Source organism: Manis pentadactyla, chromosome 9 (assembly GCF_030020395.1).
Source record: "Manis pentadactyla isolate mManPen7 chromosome 9, mManPen7.hap1, whole genome shotgun sequence".
NCBI classification, from domain to species: Eukaryota; Metazoa; Chordata; class Mammalia; order Pholidota; family Manidae; genus Manis; species Manis pentadactyla.
In genome coordinates, this window is record NC_080027.1 from 22,525,775 (window position 1) to 22,538,653 (window position 12,879).

General features: G+C 43.4%; 1 protein-coding gene across 6 annotated transcripts in view; it reads right to left on the bottom strand.

Moving 5' to 3' along the window:
* The window catches only part of AMOTL1 (angiomotin like 1), a 142,063-nt gene that overhangs the window by 64,283 nt on the left and 64,901 nt on the right, over positions 1-12,879 (bottom strand). For all 6 annotated transcript variants that reach the window (XM_057507099.1, XM_057507100.1, XM_036923319.2 and 3 more), the window contains one exon: positions 3,908-4,057. In XM_057507099.1, the coding sequence (XP_057363082.1) occupies positions 3,908-4,057 (150 nt within the window). The remainder of the gene's footprint in view (positions 1-3,907; positions 4,058-12,879) is intronic.

A 12,879-nucleotide genomic window follows, 5' to 3' on the forward strand; every position in this document is an offset into this window, starting at 1 on the left:
TGTCTGCACCTCCCAAATGCTCCGTCCCCTGCCTTCCCTACTGCTCAGACGAGTAACCAAGCCCAGGAGAATTCTCCACCTCTCCCACTACCCACCTACTCTCTGTTGATCACCTGCTTCTTGAAATGCTCTCCTCACCCAACTTCCCGGCCACAGCCACCCTTCTCTGGCTTCTTTTCCTCCACCTGGCTCTTAAATTCTGGTGTTTCCCACAGCTCCGCCCTGAATGCTCTTCCACCCTCACTCAGCACCATCTCCTGGGTCATCACATCTGCCATCATCTTCAACTACTGACTCATGACCCACACACCTATCCACCACCTAAGTCCTTAAGCTCGACATGTCTTCCTCCCTGCAACACGTCCCCACCCCTCCAACACCAGCATCCCGCCTCATCTACTCAGTGCAAAGCCTGAAACCTGGGAGTTTTCCAGAATTCCGTCCTCTCCCTTACCCTCAACACCTAGTCAGTGACTGTCTGTCCGTTCTACCTCCTAACCCTCTCTCCCAATCCTCTCCTTTATTCCCATGCCAGTCTCCAAGATTATGATTAATAACCACAGTACAACCATGAGAACATTTTTAAAGTGCATATGATGTGCCAGGTATTGGGCTAAATTCTCTCTCCATATGTTATTTCATTTATTTCATACATAGTTGTATGTGGCAGATGTTAATTTCCCCCATCTGACAGATGAGGAGAGATTCAGTGAAGGCAAGTCACAGAGGTCACGGTGGTAGGAAGAAACAAAGCCAGGATCCAGCTCATCCCACAATAAAATCTGTGTTCATCCCACAAAATTACAAGCCTTTGGCATCTCATACCCAGGCAATTCCAATGGCCTCTTTATTTATGACACTAGGCTCACTCCCACTTTCAAACCATCCATCAGACCTCAACCTATCTTCCACATGACCCTGAAAGACTGTTCATAGGAAAGCCTGATTATATCATTCCTCTGTACAAAAGTCCTCAACAATTAATTACAGGATGGAACCGACATTCTATCATATGGTGTAGCAGGTACTCCCTTACCTTCCAGCAACACTTCATGCCACCACCACCCACCCCCATCACTGGCAACCCCTGGAGTTAAGCTCCAGCCAGGCCCAAGGACATACAGCTCCCAGACACGTCAGCTGTCTCCAGGGTCTAGGCCTTTGCTCACATTATTCCCTCTGCCTAGAAAGATGCATCTCACCGTGTCCTCTTGGGAAATTCCTAGACATGCTTCAAGTGTTAGCTCCAAAGCTCCCTTCTGAGGAAAAACCTTCCCAGCTGCAGCCCAGCAGGCTTGAGGCCTCCTTCTCCTCTGTCTCCACCCAGTCTGTATCTGTCTCCATTATAGCAACTCTCATAGTTGATGGCAATATGATTTACACAAGACTCTAACCCCCCCTAAAGGCTAGGATCATGCCCTCTCATTTGGTCTCCTTAGCATACAACCCTATGCCTGCATGTAATGGGGAATCAAACATGTAGCCAGTAAAAGTAAACCTACATGAGTGCCAGGAAATATAAAATCTATCCCTTTCACAATAGTGCTTGTAAATAGTGTACTGAGGACATCAGACAGCATTACAATAGCAAAAATTCTACCATTTCCCAGGCATGGCTTGAGCAAATCACTTATTTGATTTTGAGCACAATATCCTCCCCTGTAAATTGAGGGAGATGAACTAGATCATTGCTAAGCGGCCTCAGTGTTACAATCCCACACAACAATGACTGTTTTTATATATGTATAGGACACATCATCTTTCCACAACTGTCTTTCTTCCTCAAGGTTGTCTTCCTAATTTCTGTAAATGGCATCCTTATCATATGAGTCATCTAGAAGGAAATTTCAGATTCACTTGTGGCCCTTCCATCTCCTTTGCTTCCCACATTTGATCAACCACCAAGCTAGTTTTTCTCAGTCCACAATGAAATGAGAAAAAGTAAAAGTGGTTTGATAATGCTTACAAGATGTATAAATATATGTGAACTCACACATATACCTGTGTATGTACAAAGACACATGCCATTAGGCTTACAACTGTTTGTTTTTGGCAAGGGCTATCAAGGATTACATCCATCTTCCTCTTTTGGGTATTAAAATATGAGAAAAGGTAACAGTAGATGACATTTTTAGTGTCCTTGTGATAGCAAAAGACTGCAAACCCTAGCTTCCATGCACCCAGCTGCTCCCAGGTTCCAGCTCTTCTCAACAGTTGCTCAGATGCCCTGAATAGCCCCTGGACACTTCTCCCTTTGACCCACACTGCATTTATTATCTGTCTTCCTCTGCTAGCATCCAGGCACCAGAGGGCAAGGCTTTTTTATCTGTTTAATTCACATGCTGTGTCCCCAGTACCTAGAACACTCCCAAGATACACAGAGGCATTCCAGGAATAACTGTCTCGTAAATCACAGAACTTCACAGATTGGTTCCTGAAACTCAGCTCTGATCATGTCACCCTCCCTGTCCATCCCCAAAATCACACCTCTGACTTCAGGCAGGTTATGTGGCTTCTCTGAACCTCTCTCCTCTGTAAAATGGGTTGACTTCGTATCTGCCTCATAGGATTGCACATGGAGTAAATTCAAAATCATTCCTTACCTTCAGAGAAGATACACTGTAACTGATATATAAACCCCAATTCAACAATAAAAAATTTTAAACCTTAGTAAATACAGATCACTGAAAGTCCACACAAGATGAAGTGCCAAATATTGCAATAAGTGATAACAACCCAAGTAAAGAGAGATCAGTGCCGGTTGAACTGAGCCACTCACTCACTCTATGAATACTGACTGCCAGCCACTATATTCAGGCTTTCTGACAGGTGCTGCGGGTAGGAGAATAAAGAGAACACAGTCTTTGCCTTCAAGAAACTGATCTAAAAAGCTTAATGGGATAAGCAAATTCAAATAAACAAAAACAAACATTTTAAATAACCTGAATAAAAATTCAAATAATAATAAAAATCTATTTCCAAAGGAAAATGATTCTTTTTTTGGATGAATAATTAAACAAATGGGGTCTCATCATGCATGAAAACTACTGAATTCTCTTTTCATAAGCACATTTGCCATGATCTGTGAGGTCCTTTCCTAAAGTGGTTTTAAAAATCCCCTCATAGTTTTACCAATCTGAAAAACCCTCAAAAATAGGCAGGAAGTTTTTACAAAGGAGGCAGTTCCCTTCCTACCATAGTTTTGAATTTCTTCTGAACTTCGGAATAATTTGCAAAAAAGAGATAAAAACAAAAGCAGAGAAGGGCAAAAAGAAATGAAAGATTCTGGGAAAGAGTACAAAAAGTATTTAAAAATTATAGAAAAATTACAGAATAAATGGAATAATTCTTAAGTTCAGGGGTGAGGCACAGGTGAAGTAGGTGATGGGGACAGAGGTACAAACACCCAGTTATAAATAATTAGTCACAGGGTTGAAAGTACAGCACAGGGAATATAATCAATAATATTGTAATATCTTTTTGCAGATTGATGGGTGGCAACTACACTTAACATGCTGAGCATTTAGTAACGTGTGTAACTATCGAATCACTATGTTGTACACCTGATGTCCACCAATATAATATTGCATATCAACTATATTTCAGTTATAAAAAAAGTAAAGTAAGCCTAAAAAAAAGAGTAAATTTCAAGAACCTAGCAGAAAAAAATAAATTCTGGAGTTCTTACATACTTAGGAACTCTCTCCGTTGAGCCACATACTAAAGTAGTCTATTAACCATAGCATAAACATTAAAAATAAGGCACCTATCAACAAAGAGACAGTCAATTATCCAACATGCTGATCTTTAAAAATGAGGACAGAGAAAAAATTGTGCAAAAGAGCTAAAAACCAGAAACATACAATCATTTGGCTTTTCTGACACAAGTGCCAATAAAAGGACTTACCAACTTTTTCCCAGAAGCCACTGCTTGCCTCCACTGTCAGAACAGATGCTTCATGCCTCCCAGAGTAGAGCTGAAAGTCTGGGAAAAAGTGGCTGGGGTCTTCTAGAATCGGCACAGGACTACTGGGACTGTAACGAATAGGAGGAGGACCTGGAGGGAAAGAAGCAAAGTCTTATATTAGTACATTTATTAGTGTCATAAAGCCCTCCTCTCCCTCCTTCCTGTATGACTCATGAGAACCCTTGAGGCATTCTCCCACGCGTAGCTGCCTTTTTGATTCATAAAATTCCAGAGTTACTATTCAGAATTATCACTAGTCTAGCTCCGCACCAAAATGACCCGTGAGGTCAAAATAACAGTCTTCAAGACGCGCTGAGCCAAGCAAGGCACAGACGCTTTCATACAACGCAGCCCCGACAGGTCAGGTCATCTGCGGATTGGGAATGGTCAACATGGGGGACAGAAAGGAGGAGGGCAGGGAGGCCAGGAAAGGAGAACTAAAATGGGAGAGCGGCTGTCTGTCCCGATACATAGGACATACAGAGAGGGGCGGTCATTTTGCCGGAGCATGTGTCAGCAAGAGCAGGTCCAGCCTGGGGCAGCGCACTCAGCCCCACACAGAGGTTTCTGGAGGCTCATGTGGCAGTGTGAGCTGGGGTAGAGGTCCTGGCCCTCTGCCAGGCACTGGCGTTTCAGCTCCAGCTTATCTGCCTCACACACAAACCAGACTGTGCTTCCTGTTCCAATTAAACGTGACACTGAACTCAATCCTACAGTCACTGAACATGAGATACCACTACAGCAACACTGATACGGCGCATACACCATCGTGGGGACCCTCAGCAGGAGGGGCCCAGGCTGGCTTCCTGCTCTGCGTGGGCACCAAGTTTAAGGCTCTTTTTGGCAAAACAAACTTAAGTTTACCCTAGGGGAAAAAAAAATCGTGTTTTTTTCTGTTGTTGTTACTAAAATCCTTGCCCCAAAGATAATTCCATTAGAACAAAATGTTTTTCAACAATCACTTCAAACTGATAATTTGAAATTTCTTGCTAGGTTTTTTAATCTACCTATTTTCCACAAGGCCAAGGCTAGTAGTAACTACTTAGTTCTTCTGAGAGTCCATAAGATGGGAATTGACTCATCTGCTCCTGAGTTTCTTTACCTCAACACATGAAGTAGTATTTGCACATGTGCTAACACATGTCATAGGCATGTTTGGACTGGAGAGGGGGAAAAAAACTGACAGCTAGAATATTTATCTTATACAGTTAAATAATGTAGTTGTGACTCTCACCTAAAAGATGAATGTAAGCTGAGTATCAATGACATACGAAGATCAGTCTAAAATCACAGTTCCAATGCCTGTAACAGCACACAGCCCTTCCTCTGTAATCCAGTTCAAAATCTTCACTAGGAACTCCTACAGCACAGACTCAGTCTATTTTCTTATGCAAAATGCAGGGTACATGATCTGACCAACAGGGTCAAGGATAACGGAACTGAGAAACTGGAAGAAAACCTATGACACAGAAGGGGAAGGCTGTGTTCTTCAGTAGCCATTCTGCACACATCTAGATGGCACTCCCACCCAGGAAGCCCCTTCAAGGCTCGGCTCAGGTCCAGGGGCTAAGTCATGGTGCTGGTTTTTAGGGGAGGTCCACTGCCAATCAAGGATTCTGCTGGCTCCACAGTGTGTAATATGCACATGCAGTTGCCTTTAGGGCCTTCATAAAGATGACTTCCATGTAAGGTCCTCTTGATTTAGTAACTTGCAGTCACTTACTTCTTTCAAACCAGTACCTTGTCTAAGGATAATCCCTCATACAGCTTTAGTGTGCACAGGAAAAGGGGCAGACTCAGTGGAAAACAACACACAACGTAACGGAGTCAGCTCTCTGCAGGGCCTCTCTCTGCGGAGGCAGGAGCGCAGCCCCGGTGGCTCCCAGGCTGAAGGAGAGCTAGAGGTCTGTACTGCCCTCAACAAAGGGTGAAATTCTGAAATTCTAGCCTGAGCGTTCAACGTTTCTGTCTTATATTGACCATGATCCATTTCACCAAGAATGGTTCCTTTCTCTTTACAAAATCTGCATGTCATTTGTCAACAAGAAGAATCCTTTGCTTCTCTATGAGCGTGACTGCTTTTGGCTTGCTTCTAAAGCACTGAAAACTTCCTTCCCGTTATGGTTTTATGCTGTTACTTTCTTTGTAACTGTCCAGAGGCCTTTAGGTAATGTGACCCTGAGCAAGACTTTTTCCCCTTACTCAATAGTAGCGATTACAAAGGGCCTCATTGTTGAAGGAAAAATGAATTAAGATAAAATAAAGTGAGTTTTCTGGGGAAGCAAGAGGCACAAGGAGAGCCCTCGTGATCCGCTCATCTACCTCACCTTCACCTTCACTCATACTTCCCCAAGGTCAGACCCTGGGTCTGTCAACAGGCCACACAACAGGCTCAGAAGTGTCCTTTAGGTTTAAACACTGGAGGGCATTCAAACTGTCAGCCCACGGTCATCCCACACTCACACAGCTTGGAAATAGCCTGTCCTTACACTCCACTTCGAGCGTGCCACCCCCTGCACAGAACCACTGGAGTCATAGCTTCGAGTTCAAATTTGGTTGGGTTTGTGAGGCTGTCTACAATCAGGCTCCTTTAGCTGTTAACAGCCTTGCTGGCCCTCAGCATCCCAGTGTCCCATGACCACGTCACCCTCATTTTCCCCATCCCGACTGGGAGTGCCATCCTCTAGCTTCACACGCCTCTCCCCAATAGAAAGCTCACCCCAATAAACTGACCTCTGCAGTTGACAACCTCGAGAACACCTCCCCCTGCAATGGCCTTCCTTCTCTCAAGTACCACAGCAACTGTGATGGGAACTACACAGCTTAGCTCCTGGTCGTCAACTGCATAGAACTCTGCAGCAGCCGTTTAATAGAGGCCAGTGCCCCTGCCCTGCAGAAGCTGGAGGGCAGGCACCAGACATGGACTCGCTCCTTCCTGCAAGCAGTACAGAAGGGATACACTCTCTTACTACTTGCTGACTGATGGAGGATGAGGAGTTAGCCTCTGGGGTGGTCTCATTACCAAGTTAAGAACTTAAAGGAAAGGACAAAGATTGCTCCCAGTCAGTCTGAGTTCCCAGTGATTTGCTGCACCTTCCACTTCCCTAAGGTGGAGGGAGCAACTGCTCCTCCCGTTGCAGCAGAAGGAAGCGGGTGCTTCCTGATCCGCGGGCCAAGACCCCATCCTCAAATCCTCCACTACCTGCAAGGCGATGCCCAGGCGTCATTTGCCAAAATGCAAAACTGCCAGCTCCGTGGAATCCAAAACCTCCCACAGCATTTAAAAACAATTTCACTGTTTAGGTTAGAATAACCTCCTATAACAGAGATTCGAACCACAGAGACATTCCCTTTCAGAGACCTGAGGGACTTCCTGAGTGTGCCAGGGGCCCCAAAGTTAAATGTAAGCAACCAAGCCTTCCTATTCTGGCAGAACTCGAGGTTTTTCCAGGGAGTGGATTACTCTGCTCCGGGAGACACGTGCCCTAGAACCAGTGTTCAGGAGGGGCCTGGAAAACCCATGACTAGAAGCTGAAAAATAAGGGCTACTAGTCTGTTCACAAGCCCTGTGAAACCCAGCTAGCACGTCTGGGTTAGCCACTTCACAGCCAAGGAACCTGACACCGGTGTGAAGCACAGACAGGTCAGGGGAGCCTCCTCTCGGAAAACCTGAATGCAACATACGTGTTTTTTAAAAGGAAAGAGGGATCTCCACCACTAAACCGAGAGCATACACTGGAATACACCACCTCACTCTCCCAAGGAACCATTATTTGAAACCCAAGATAGGGATAGGGAAGGAGCCGGAGGGGGAAGGTTTCCAAGATTCCCACCCTCTCCCTACATGGTATGGTCTTCCTGGGCACCAAACCCGAATTCCAATCCCTGGACCAAACCACCTACTGTAGAACACAAATAAAATAAGAAATACACCAAAGTCTATCTCATTTAGACTCTCTCAAAGTGGAATTTGTAATGAGTAACTTTATCTAACGTTGTGTAAACTTTAACTTTGTAATGCTTATTTAGAAATACCTGAGATACTATCAGTGTGAACCAAAATGCAGAACGTGTGCTTAACCTTCTAAAGTAACAACTGAGTTCAACAGGGCACTGTGCTAGGAGCTATAAATACCAAGAAATGAGTACCACCGTCCTTGGCCTTAGGATATTATGATTTGGTTCTGGAAGCCAACGTGCACACAGCTACCCAAATCCCACTGCAGAGTAAGTGTTCTACCGCAGGGACACAAAGCTTTGGAAGCTCAGGAGGAATCTACTACAGACCTGAAATGATAAGGAGAAAGAGACATGTGAGCTCAACTGGGGAAAAATGAGGAGGATGTCAACCTGCCGGTGCTGGGGAGAAAGAGGACCCTAACTTGGCAAAAGAGAAGCACAGGGACAGGCCGTGAAAATATTCCACCTCTTTCAGGAAAGGAAACTTTAATGTAGCTGGGTTATGGGTTAAGAAGGTGGATGCACACTCTGTCTACAGGCCCACGAGCCAGTATTTAAGGGAACTTTTTAAAGGCATTAGCACATTATTTTCATAACACTCCAGAACTGGAAAATAATTTAGAAATCAGGTGACCCAACTTCCAACTACTATCTATCATATTCCTGAAGGTCAGTCACCTCTGATTAGATACTTTGAGTACTAGGGAACCCTGAGCTCACAGTGTGAACCTTGGGGAAGTTCTATCCCCCACTATAGAAGCCAAAAGGTCCCCTCCCTGTTTGAAGTCGGGGTGACCTAAGCTTAGCAGATTCCAACCAAACACTCTGATTCTTGACAAAATAATGCTCAATGCTAATATAATGCTAATATAATTAAGATACTACTAAAATATATATGCTGACTATCTGAACATCTTTGGAAGCCCTACTCTAGTGCCACTTCCTCCAGGAAGTCATCTACCTGTCCTTCCCCAATTGTTTACATACTACTCATCTGTGTTCCTGTCAAGTTCCATGCACATTAATGCCACAACATAGTAAATCCCCTATGTATTAGTTTATATTTTCTCCCCTCATTAACTCATAAGCTGATTGACAGCAGGGACCATGTCTTATTCACTTTCTTATCTCCAGTATTCAGCAGAAATAAGCTCATATTAAGTGTTCAATACACATTTATTGAATCAATGAATCATCTGCACATGTTCACAGTTACCTAGCAGTTTCTAACACAACGGGCATTCAGTAAGTACATTTTAAAGGACTTGAGGTACGTTTTAAAATAACCAGTTATAAACATAATCTTAGTTGTACACAGCTTGGCTCAAAGATGAGTTTCTCTCTTTCAAACTCTTCAGGGGACCAAGGCTTGGTAAAAGCTACTGGAGAAAACAAAAAATACAAAAAACAAAACAAGAGAAAAAGCCTTCTATTGCTAAAACAAGTTATTTGCAAGTGTACCATCCAATTCCTGCAGAGCCTCAGTACACAATGTTAGAAATAACATCATCACAGGGATTTTGTAACTTGAACACAAACTCGCATTTAGACGCAGGTGGGCTCTCGTCCCACTCAGCCCGACAGGCAGGCCCTGAGCCCTGGGACTCGGCTCTAAATGAAGCCCTTGGCTCGTGCAGCCGTCACAGGTCTGGGAGCAGGAACAGAGCCAGGAGATCTCTGAAGGCATCCGTATAAAAAAGGAATCATCCCAGTCCTAGCCCAGAGCCACCAGTCCTTTATCTACAAAGAGGAAATCATTTTTTAAATTTGGATATTAACATAAAATCCAAAGGCGACTTAAATATCTTGACTCAAAATTGTCCATGACAATATCATAAGTCATATTTCATGTTGAGCTATTTGGTAGTGAACCTATCTAAAGTTAGAAGTACCTGGGCTCCAGAGGTTCTTTTCCTCAGATAACCTTGTTTTTGTTTTTTTAAAGAAACAACACTTCATTAAGGTATGACTGACAAGTAAAAAGGTGTACCTATTTAATGCATACAACTCGATGAGTTCAGGGATGAGTATACACCCATGAAGCCATCACTATCAGGATAGCTACAGACATACACATCACCTCCCAAAGAACATTTAACAGAAGATCTACCCTCTTAACAAATAAGTATAAAATACAGTATTGCCGGCTATAGTACTATGCTGTACAGTAGACCTCAAGAACTTATTTGCTCAGATAAGTTTTAATAAATAAGCCCATGTTTAATTAAATTACTGAAATTGCAATAATCTTTAAACACTCTCAGGATCATAAAGGTACTCTTTTGAATGGTTCTGGCACACACTGTATTCCCCCTGAGAAATAATAATTCTTACTAGCATGTAAACTCTATTGCTTAAATGTGTTTCTGTCACTGTAGGCAGACAGAAAGTACTTAATATTTTTTGAACAAAAGAAAACAAACAGGTGAAACAGCTTAAAAATAAACCCTAGGACATAAAATGACAACATGAATGCATAATTGTGCTCCTCAAAGCCCTCTCCCTCACTCACACTAAAGAGAGAGGAGCAGTTCAGACAGTTCTGATCTGCTACCCGATTCCTCCTGCTTTCTAGGTCCCATGAGCTTGGTGCAGCCGGGCGACACCAGAATGTCTGCCAGGTAGCAGCATCTCACAGGGATGGGGACTCTCAACGCAAAAATGCATTCCTTCTTATCACACTCACCCACCTTTCCACCTTTAGGTCAGTCTCAGCTTGAGAATGAACTTGGTAATTTAAAGTCACCAGTATTACCCAAGAAACTAAACAACCCTTTAGTAATAAGAGTGTCATTAAAATAGTAGGAGCTACAACTTACTGAGGGCCTATCAAATGCTGGGATGATATAAAAATTACCGTGTTTAATTTTCACAACTATGCCCATTTTGCAGAAAGCCATACTAGGCTCACAGTGGTTATGTAATGCTCAGAGTCACAGCCCCTCCAACAGCAAAGCTCTTTTTCGGACTCCATTCTACCTTCCAAAGATCCCTCAATAATACCCACTTAATTCTACAGGCTTTTTCCTGTCTGCTTCTTACATTAAAATTAGGGGGGTTTTAATGAAATGCTCTTGCTTGTGGATAATGGGGAAAAGTACTGGGAATCTTTCCCTCCTTGTCCGGATGAGGCAGAGAAGGACCCAGAACTATTTTATTTGCATCATTTCTTGTAAAAGCTTAAAGTAACAAGAGTACACTCCCTACCAATCACCAGAACACAGGCAACTGATGAAGTCGCCCTTCCTCGTGGCTCCTATGTGGCCACATGTTATTCTCATTATGGTGCCTCCACTTTACCAGTGAATCTCTGTGGTGCTCACAGCCACTCATGGAGCATGTTTAAAATGTCACTTCCAAGTCAGACCTGTGAAATCGGGAGCTTCCCAAATGCAGACCAGAAATGAATTCTGGCTACCCTTCATGATCCACTGGAAGGCAGAGTCAGGTGTGGGAGCCTGTACTTCTCGGCCGTACAAGCTCCTAGGCAACACACACACTCCTAAGGCTGTGGTGGACTGAGATTGTGTAAATCCATCAGTTTACGCCAAAGCATTTCGGATTTGATGATTCGGGATAAGTAAGGAGGTGACTGAAAAATAAACCAACTTGCATTGACTCTTTTGGTATCCTTTGCGTAAACATGTTACTTTTTAATAGATTCAGATTTGAAGTCCACAGCGTTATAAAGTGCTCTGTATTTCATAATTGCTGCCCTGAATGATTGGTAAGGGAATGCGGCTATGTCAGTTACATCTAAAATACCATTTTAAAGATATAAGAACAAACTGCGCCAAAAAATACATCTAATCTGACACAATGAGATAAAGCCTGTGAAAATGCTTACCCTGTTATATGATCAATACTTGCCCAATCTGAAACTGAAAAATCACATACTCAACTCTGCCACAGTCCTAGAAGACAAGCAGCTGTCTGGTTTTATAAGGAAAGATGCATAGAAACATCACTGAGTATGATGTAACATAAACATCTCAGGTAATTCTCACATCTCTGAGAGCTGGGTCTCATTATCTCCTTTTTACCTAAACAAAAACAGGAATGACATGCTCTGGGTCACACAGTTCATAGCTCTAAGGCTGAGATGCAAGCCCAATTTTGAGTTTAAGTGATACTTTAAAACACCTAGATATTTGTGATATTACCCGGGGGCCCTTACAACACCTATGAGTTACAACAGGTCATTGGCAGCAAAATGCAGATTTAGTCATTAATTCATCCATTCATTCATTCATTCCACAGAGATCTATGTCATTAAGCATCTGCCAGGGACAAGACAGTACCTAGTATGGGGACCCAAATCTGACAGGCTAATGAAGAGAAAGACATCAAGTGGACAGTTGCCCAACTGCACAAATACAGTGACACGGGCAGGCTCAAGGCAGCATGGAGTGGCAAGCAGGAATGCCAGTGTGCAGGCCCATCTCAGAGCTCACACACACTGGATCTAGAACTGCACCCAGGGGCTACACTTACCTCCTTCCTCTCTTTGGCCTGCTGGCTTGGGATCAAGGGCACCCCTTTAAAAGAATCTGTCAAGAGCTACAGAGCTTCTCCCTAGGCCGGGAAGAACAAGCACACACTAATTTCATGAAGTTGGCTATAAACCCCAGTGGATGAACCCCTGAATTATTATCAGCCATGATGCCAAGAGGGAGAATAGAGAGAAACAAGCTACACAATAAAATGTTCTGGAGGCAAATCAATGATGCACCCTTGAAACAGAACTAATCAAACCCTGTTGAGAATTTTCTATGTGAAAGGCACTGTTCTGAGTAACTCATGTTAACTCATTTAATCCTTATAACAAATCCACGTGGACTGTCTTCATTTCTCAGGTGAGGGCACTAAAGCACTGAGAACAACTTGCCTGAAGTCACACAATGAGTGAAGGGCAAAACCAGGATTCAAGCCCACCTGGCCTGGCTCCAGAG